This window comes from Nymphalis io, chromosome 28, assembly GCF_905147045.1.
Source record: "Nymphalis io chromosome 28, ilAglIoxx1.1, whole genome shotgun sequence".
Classification (NCBI taxonomy): Eukaryota; Metazoa; Arthropoda; class Insecta; order Lepidoptera; family Nymphalidae; genus Nymphalis; species Nymphalis io.
The window spans coordinates 1,538,167-1,547,913 of record NC_065915.1 but is presented as its reverse complement, the minus strand read 5'-3'; the positions used below and the strand labels follow the sequence as shown (position 1 = coordinate 1,547,913).

Genomic DNA, 9,747 nt, shown 5'->3' with positions numbered 1-9,747 from the left:
CATATTAAGCAATTAAATATCAACAAGCCCTGTACTTGTTGCTATCAACTAGTGTTATCTCTATCCATCCTCTATAATACAAGCTTAGCTATCTTAATTCTCATACTTCAAACTTTTAGAATCTATGCTAGTATTACGATAGATGCGATCGGCGCATGGTCGATACTGTTTCTAAATATATTAAAAAAAAACAAATATTCAGCTCGGCAGCCATTTATTATATTTACAACTCTCTTTGTCGCCTTTTTAAACTAACTTTGTTGCCAACTTAAAAATATTAAAAAGACAGTTACCACATAACAGAAAAATATTACGTCATACTTATTTATAAATTATAAGAAAATCAATGAAATATGGAAAAAAAAAACTTATAATTAGATTGGTTTGTTACGCTAGCTCATTCTAATGGCCATATTTAACCTTCATCTGATACTTGAACAAATAAATTACTCAAGTAGCGCTTTTCCTCGGGATTTACGAATTGCCAGTGCAATTTCGAGGTGCTTCGCGACGGCGCTTTTAAATATAACGATATTCCAAAATACAAATCATTGGTGCGTTTCGTCGACACGATGGTTCAAAGAAACGTCAGGATCCCTTAGATGGCGCTTAGGCAAGTTACCAACAATTAATTCTATACTATGTAGTTTTGAACCAAATTAACCGGACCCGGTAGGTGGCGCTGTAGATCGGAATCATTCTAAATTATATTCTTCTGCTTTACTTGAAATGGATGAAAAAAAATAATCATTTTTGAGACCAACTAGGCCAAGATGGAAAATAATACATTATAAATAAAGTTTAGTATTTGTACTTTTGTATAATTTTATTGTAATGTTATCCGTATCGGTGTGACGTCAGTGTGACGTCGGTGTGACGTCAGCTAGCAGGGCGTGACGCCGTGTTCGCGCTCGATGTGTCTGCGGAACACGTCGCGCGCCGCCGACTCGAACCCGCACGCGCCGCACACGAGCACGTCCGCCTCGCGCACCTCGTCGCTCTCCAGCAACAGCCGACCTGCACCGCGACCTTCAACTGTAACGCTAGTATTGCTCACTCGCTCGAAACTCTCACGCTCTCTTCAGTAACAGCCTGTTAATGTCCCACTGCTGGGCTAAGGCCTCCTCTCCCTTGTGAGGAGAAGGTTTGGAGCTTATTCCACCATGCTGCTCCAATGCGGGTTGGTAGAATACACATGTGGCATCATTTCAATGAAATTAGACACATGCAGGTTTCCTCCCGATGTTTTCCTTCACCGTCAAGCACGAGATAAATTAGAATCACAAATTAAGCACATGAAAATTCAGCGGTGCTTGCCCGGGCTTGAACCCACGATCGTCGGTTAAGATTCACGCGTTCTAACCACTAGGCCATCTTGGCTTTTTTTTCTCTCTCTCACGCTCTCTTAATCCAGTGGAATGGTTACGCTGCCAAGAGAGTGCCGAGGGACATGAATAAGGGGTTGGGTGTATGTATGGAAGTACGCCGTTTTTTACTATCCTCTGAATTTTATTAAAAGCGAAGTAGTAAAAAACGAAGTACTTTCGAAACTTCTAGTCCCAATTTAACTAAATAGTCAACATTATATTTTTTTTAGACTGTATCTTCTATTGTAATACTATAAATTGTGGAACGAGTTTAATGTGACATGGTAATTTTTTTTATCACGCTATGTTGACTGGTGGCGGGGGTTTGTACGTCATGATGGTTACGGTTGTAAACGGTCACTGCACGAGTTTAAATAAATTTAAATGTGACGTGACACCGCGAATGCCGAAAGGGCCCGTGATGCGCGAGCAATCGTATCGAAGATGCTTCGCAGTGCGATCACGTAACCGACTCGGCGCCCTCCCACAGTCCCGACGTTCAGTACTTAAAAGATAGGGCGTAATCCTGGAGTCGGAGATGCGTTAGGTGGGAGTCTGGGGTTCTATTTCAGACGACTTTGAGGAGGATGGCAGCCTTGATGAATTACAAAAGTACTTACTTGTCGTGACGCTATCGAGGTGTTTTTCTTTGACGTGCTTCATCAACTGCAAAAAACAGATGCAATAAATGAATATCACGGGTACATTCATATCAAACACTATATATATAAGACTCATTAATAATCGTTGTTTATGGATATATAGCACGTGGTGGTGGTGGTGGTGGTGGTACCTGCGTGTGCGTGGTGCCGCGGTACGGGCAGCGCGCGCACTGCAGCGAGCTGGCGGCGGCGCGCCCCCCCCCGCGCCACTTGGTGGCGCTGCCGTTGTGCTCCTCGGCCTGAACAAACGACCACACGTTTTATTAGTTACCACAGGTCTGTTAGTAACAGCATCCAGATATAAGAATAATATAGTACTAGCAAAAGAAGATGTGCCATCTAGCGCCGTGTAACAAATTGTATTGTAAATAAAGCTTTCTCCTAGACAAAATCCACATAGTCCGACATGCAGATTCTAACGAGAAAAACCGGCAAGTAGCCGAGTAGTTATTATACTATATATAATTATGGTTTAAATTTTATAACAGTAATTCATTAAGTTATGATTAATATCTCAAACAAATTCATCAATCTTTGGATATATTTGAAACAAAATTTCGGCATTAAAAAATAATCGCTCACCTTATGAGCTGTGAGTTCCTTGATGGCATTACACTTGAAGGTGCACAGCTTGCAGGAGTATAGGAACAGTTTAAACTGCGGTGAGGCCAGCAGCTCGTGTGGGGGGGGCAGCTCGTTCTTACGTTTTCGACTGCGATCTTTGGTTGATTGTGCAGACATAAGGGCCCTGGAATAGAAAACAAATAAAATATTTAATTTACTTAATCAGCATTTTTTTCATAATATATCAATCTATGTATACATACTTGAAATGTCATTTATTAAATAAAAATTAAGAACAGGTAAAACATACTAATATCTTGCGTTTTAAAAGCTTTTTTAAAATCAAAACTTGTAACAAACTTACTTAGCTTTCTGCAACGCCTTTGCTCTTTCTAGTATTTCCGTAGGTGTCAATTTTGGTTTTTGCTGCAATAAAGCATTTTATATATAAACTTTTTTAATGATTTCAAAATGACATATGACAAGATTGGAATATGATCACTGCAGTTGTCTTTTCTAATAATGTTTTTTTTTAATTATATAATAGAGTTATTGAATCTCCACCGACTAAAAGACCATGCCATTATTAAATAGCAATTTATATTTTTGCTTGGGTACTGTGAACGCCATTGTTCGAAGGTTGTCTATGTGAAGGCAGCACCAGTACTTGTGAGTGGCAATAAATTTACATAAAACAATAACCTCTTTAGTTTCGACTTTGACCGTCTGATTTGTCTGTGGCAATGAGGACTGCAGAAAAACCATCGGTCCCTGTTCTCCATCCAGTACGACATACGATTCTTGATTATCTTGTTCTGAAAAGCAAATGAATATCACATATATGAATATCGGCATCGTCAATCGGCAAGTCACTCAAATATAGAAATCCTCCAGCGCTACCAGAACAAAGTGCTAAATGTCTTGCAATGCACCATGGTTCATACTGAACAAGGAAGTACATAAGTATCTGCAAATAGCTACAGTTAAAGAAGAAATAGAAAAGTCTTCTTTGGCCTATAAGCAAAGACTCGAAGGACACATCAATCAACTGGCTACGAACCTTTTAAATACAAACGACTGCACAGTTCGTTCAGTTCGAAGTGACTGGCTTCGATCTGATCACTCTTAGAAGTGAATAAAGTAAGAGATGACACATCATTGGATGTGCACTCTCAAAATTGAGAAAAGCTCACTCAACAAATCTGATTAAAGCCTAAGGGTTTGATTGCAGATTTTAAAAAAAAACATATATGAATATGGTTATACTATGTAAGGTTAACTTCAAAACAATTTGGTGGATCACCATAAAAATATTGTTTCACGGAGTGGTTAGAAGATGAGAATCTTAACTGATGACTTAAGTGTTTAAGTTTATGAGTGTGTGCTTAATTTCTGTTTATAAATTATCTCTTGCTCAGTGTTGAAGGTTAACATTGTGAGAAACTACCTGAAAGTGGCTGATAAAAACTACTTTGTGTATCGACCAACGCGCATTGGAGCAGCATTATAAGCTCCAATGCTCGTTAAAAAGGAGATGTGGCCTTAGGCCAGCAGTGGGACATTAATAGGCTGTTACTTTTACTTAATGCAAGCTTTGTACATTTTATTGTGACTCACTGCTAGATACCGTTACGGCACTACTGTATAATGTTCAACCGATTACTATACAGTCATTCTGTATTCAGTCTGTTATATGTGGTCATTCTGGCAAGTTGTCACCACCGTCCAATAGACATTGACCTTGTAAGAAATATTAACCATCGCTAACATCACCACCAACCATGAGAACTGATTTATTCCTCTTGTGCCTATAGTTACTACTTGTATATATATGTTAGAGAAAATTATTTTATTCGATTTTTTTTTATATTTTTTTTTATATGGACCGGGAGGGCAAATGACTCTACTCCACCTGATGGTTGTAGAGAAAGTTGTAGGAAAAAGTAGTAGCTTGCATTAAGTAAAAGTAGGAGAAAGTAGTAGGTTGTAGGAAGTGGTTGTAGAGTCCAAACGCGACGACGGCCAGTACAGTCGGGAAGAATGTTCTGCACTAGCCGCCCCCAACGCCGTGCCGGCCCACATTGTATGAGGAGGGGAACACGTAAACTGGTAAGGAATTCCAATTTTTGGAAAAGGGACAAAGCAAGGAGTTGCCAAATTTCTTTGTGCGCGATGGAATTGTTGTCACAGTTAGGCGGTGACATCGAGAGCAATAGCAACACCACACACCGTGATGGACGTCTTATAGGTTGTCAGACGTCAAGTTGTGAAAATATGTGGTTTGTGTATTATTTATATCGTGGTAACTATTTTATTATGCAGCCAACTGATGGAAATGTAAAAGTATAATGGCGTATCTGCCAGTAGTGCGTGTGATCGTTTATAGACTGACACACTTGCGGACTGACTTATTTAATAAAATCAACATGTTGGACGACAATGGCGGCCATTTAGATGGCAATCAATTTAAATCCGGCACATGTATATTGAATTAAAAATTTGAATACAATATTTATTTGAAACAAACTGCATATGTTTTTGCATGTTCCTAAGTGACTAGTATGAGAATTACCACAAACCTGACTCACCTTCAGAATCTTCATTAGAAAGAACACAGGTGACCGTTGTATCATCACCGCTCTCCGTATCATTGCTCACTATACGGTATGCTTCCTGGCCATCTTCACATCTGTTGGATACATTTCAAATTGTTATATAACTTAATAAATTGCTCCGCGGGTTTTCTCGAATCCTTTATGAGTGATCCATGCTAATCGATTTCGGCCACAGTGGCAAGTCTCAAAGGAATCTCATATTATAGTGCATTAGGCGCAGGAAGAATGGCTTTAGGTGCTTCCTGAAGCACGGGAATGTACACATTCCCAACTTTCAATTTCCAGTCAGGGGTTTGACCTCAGGACCTAAGGATCTGCAGCCTTTTATCAAGCTACTATGCCAACAATGTAGCCATAATGAATAAATTAGATTATTCAAGATCCTGACCAATGATATCACATGAATGCAATGTATAACTTATTTAATTATATCTTCCCGTTGGACTAAACTTAAAATATATATAATATGTACAGTCAATACTAACCTAACCAATGTCAAATTAAGTAAATCAACGACAACATTCTTGTCAGCATCCAACACCTGCATATATTTCAGGCCATCGTTACTGCTCTCTGATCCCTCTGCTATCACATGAGCAATGCCTTCCACCTGTAACCAATATAAATATGCACTAGTGAAGTTTTATATAGCCCAGTTTTTTAACTATATGTAGCCGGGACAGGTAGCTTGTATTATATAAAAAGTAAGAGGACGAGCAAGCTTTGCTCGACTAATAATTTGTTTATAAAACAAATGTTATTTTTTTGTAAAATATTGCTTCTTTCAAAGAGACACATGACATAGACAAACTTAACAAACAAAAACTGGTACTTAAAACACGCATTGTGTTTTCTTCTTTTCGAGGCTTTGATTAAAATCCATTTCAGCGAAAACTTAACACAGGACGCAAAGCCGCATTTCATTTTTTTTCGAAATAACTTGTTGGCCCAATTGGCCGACAGCGTCACTGGACAGCGGAATGACATAACATGCGTACAAGTGTATATATTAACGAAATGTTAAGCATAAAAACGTATATAATATCATGATTTTTATTCTGTTATAACTTTTTACTGTCAGCATATTTTTTGGTCCAATCTGGTTATAATAACTCACTATTTAATGACATAAGTCTCGTTAGTGCAAGATATTTGGACAAAGGTACATACATTTTTGGTCATTTTCCTTTATATATATATGTACAAGATTTGCTCATAAGATAATGGATATTTTTGGAGTTTTTACCTTATGCCCTTTTTGATATGGAGTCATTTCAACTATCTCCAGCTGACCTGGAATATAGATAACCATAATTGAACATTTATATAAAACGTTTTTATATGTAGTACAATATTTTAAAAAAAAAAAAACATCAAAATCATTAAATCAACTAAATTTATTTTACATTATAATTTTTTTTTTTTTTTTAATATTTTGTAGTCTCCACAGACTTTGTTTGTGCTTTTATTGTATCATTCTCTCAGTTTAAAATTTTGTGGTTTCACATGCCTGTATGTGCAATATTTATATAGCTAACTAATAATAAGCCACAGCCTACTATGTCATTTCAGTAAAATATTATCTAAGATGTTATGTTCCTGTAATGACACTGCCTTACTTAGCCAGTTAAGCCAGAGCCTCGGCAATACAAAGTACTGTACAATGATTGATAAATGGGTGGTATTCAACCAAAAGAGCCTAACCAAAATTCTACTAGTGTAAAATTAATTTTGATATTTTAGTCATTAACTCACATTATTTGACGGGACGGCAACATGACAAAAATGAACAGTATTTATATGGTTTCAGAGGTACATAGACTGTAATCACTTCCTACTTTCAAACTATGGATTGCTACTGAGCTTTAAATTGCTCTTCAGAAAAACACAATACAACTTCTCACCGTCTTTATATTCAGCGGTCAGCATTCTAGTTGCAATTTCGGTTCGAACCACATCTTGTTCATCATCAGACATGATTTATATGCTGAAAAACGAAAATCAACAACTTAGGACACACTTTTAATTTTGATTTTTGTGCCAAATAACATTTTTTATTTTTTATTAAGTAGGCGGACGGACAAATTGGTCACTATTCCTACATCACCAATGTGCCACCAAGCTTAGGAACTAAGATGTTACATCTCTTGTACAGGAACGAAGCAATATTAAGCACTGCCGTTTGGCGGCAGAATGTGATTAATGGGTGGTACCTACCCCGCCAGGCTTGCACATAAGCATAATTCTTTGTGCAATACATTATTCATTTTAGATTCGAATTACAAACAAAATCTACTTAAGAGAGGCTTATAATCATCAATCCACCATCGAAGAAACTCATCAGGATTTTATAATATAAGGATCTAATATAGCATTAATTAATTCGACATTGCCACAATACTTAGGAAATGTGTATGATGAAAAGTCGCTGATATGAAATTTCATATTTGAAACACTAAAATTCGAAATAAGCATAATATTATGTATGTAAATAAAACGTCAGATAACGAAAGAATTTCTTGCAACACTACAATTTTCGGTGTTTCTATAATGTCGAACTAAGCAATTTTATTATTATTGCAACAATTGAAACTCACTTTTGATGGCAACAATTGATCTAACTTGTTAATAAACAAATAACACACGATGCCACTAATCGTCTTTCTATTTTCTCCACTCACACGACATTCAACTTATGAATATTAGACATTACGCCATTTTAGCTTAGTTCGCGTTTCATTCCTCAAAATAAGGTAGCTCAGCAGCGTAGCAAAGCAAAGATAATTTGCTATTTGTTCTGAGCAATGTTGCCGATAAGAAAAATACGACTTTTAAAAAGTCTAATTTAAGGCTTGTTACAATTATTTATTTTAAATTTTATAATAAAAGGGTAAACAAGTTACATAAAATTCTTAGAGTAAATAATTTTACATTATAATCAATTAGTGATGTCATTTGTAATTATTTGATACAAAAAATCTACGACTAGATACGTCTTGTACTTAATTGCTTTGTTTAAGTGAAATAGTAAATGTTAAGCGAATCACCGTCAATGATTCATATCTTTTATGTCACACTAATTTTGTCCTTCCATCTCTTTTACACATACGAATTTTTATTTCCGTTTCTCTTTAAAAATCAATGACTAAACGTAGAGCCAATATAGAGTCGGCTCATAAATAGACTGAATCAATATATTTGTGCGACTGACATCGCTATCTCTTTTGCTCACATAGAAATCCTATATGAAATTAAAACAAATGAAAATACGCATTATCTACTTAATACGACTTCAAACTCCATAAATATACTTATGTAAAATGTTTCTTTACTATATAAAACTAATATCTTAGTGTTTTATGTATATTTACAGAGCCAATTTATTTGAGAGGATCACATTCCTAAATCGCGCTATCAAAGTTTTTAGCTTCGATACGTATATAAGATGGTTTTCGAGCTTATATATCGGAGGGTCCGTAGCTACTAAGTGAGCCGGTGAAGGCAGGGAGCCGGTCTGCATCCCCGCCATCAGATATGTTGAAGCGTAATAAAGCAATCATATATGGTAAACTAATGTCAAATATGTCAAGAAAATGATAAAGAGAGGCTCAGGTCTCATCCACACGCTAGTAGCTGATTTGACCTTCTTTTGCTCTGTCTTTTTTTTAATGTTTAAGAAATTATATTCATATAACTGTATTGGCTATACAAATATATTACTATAATTTTTGTTAATTGTGTTTAATAAAAAGATAAAAGTATTGATTTCGTTAATGCAAAATCTAATTACGAATGATATTTTTTTTTCAGCCTTTTGCCGTCCACTGCTGGACGAAAGCCTCCCCCATAGAACGCCAACCATCCCGGGGATTCTTAGCACCCCCATTGCACCGTTACCATGGCCGGTACCGTGGCCAGGAATAGTGCGATCACCGGGAATTGGGGGCCGTGAATTTTTGTCGTCACTCATAGGGGGGGTATTTGCCTTAGTCACCACGCTTGGCAGGCGGGTTGGTGACCGCAGTGGCTGGAAATCTTTTACTAATAGCGCTGCTGCCCGCTATCAGGATTTGCATTTTCGGATTCCAGCATTTGTGTGGTTATACCGCCACGATTTCGGTCGCCAGAGCCTCGTTCGTTGATTAGCAGGATGTACCACGAGCAGGTGAGATTGACGGTAGAGAGCCTAGGTTGTTGTCGGCTCCCCTTATATCCCTTATATTCGAATGATATATGATTACATATTTAAATTATTACTTAATTCGATGAATCAAGCAAATAATCAAATCTCTGCAACCAATTGACTCTATATTTTATTATTTTTTAATTTATCAAAAAGGTTTTATTTTTAAAAGTAATATAAAATTGAATAAGGTAATTTATAGCTCTGTGGTTAAGTTATTACTGAATTTGTCGAATTAAAAAAATACTTAATAATTATTAATTTAAAAAGACTACATTAAACACCTTTCATATTACTAATGTAAATATATACTAGCACCAATATTTAATGTACCTCATGGATTGAATCTACGTGTT

The 9,747-nt window shown here is 36.5% G+C and overlaps 1 protein-coding gene across 6 annotated transcripts; it reads right to left on the bottom strand.

Moving 5' to 3' along the window:
• Nucleotides 1–795: 795 nt before the first annotated feature.
• LOC126779116 (uncharacterized) lies at nt 796–7,997 on the bottom strand. Of its 6 annotated transcripts, none has more exons than XM_050502963.1 (11): nt 7,806–7,997; nt 7,113–7,195; nt 6,455–6,501; nt 5,694–5,818; nt 5,182–5,282; nt 3,296–3,408; nt 2,958–3,016; nt 2,612–2,777; nt 2,161–2,268; nt 1,988–2,033; nt 796–1,035 (listed from the first exon to the last, which is right to left on the bottom strand). In XM_050502963.1, exons 2-11 carry the CDS (start codon nt 7,183–7,185, stop codon nt 884–886), a joined length of 990 nt encoding a protein of 329 aa, XP_050358920.1. In that variant the 5' UTR covers nt 7,186–7,195; nt 7,806–7,997; the 3' UTR covers nt 796–883. The 6 variants fall into 6 exon arrangements, with proteins under 6 accessions (XP_050358920.1, XP_050358917.1, XP_050358921.1 ...); XM_050502960.1 differs by having other exon boundaries at nt 2,958–3,019; nt 7,806–7,996; XM_050502964.1 differs by having other exon boundaries at nt 796–1,029; nt 2,958–3,019; nt 7,806–7,996.
• Nucleotides 7,998–9,747: the final 1,750 nt, after the last annotated feature.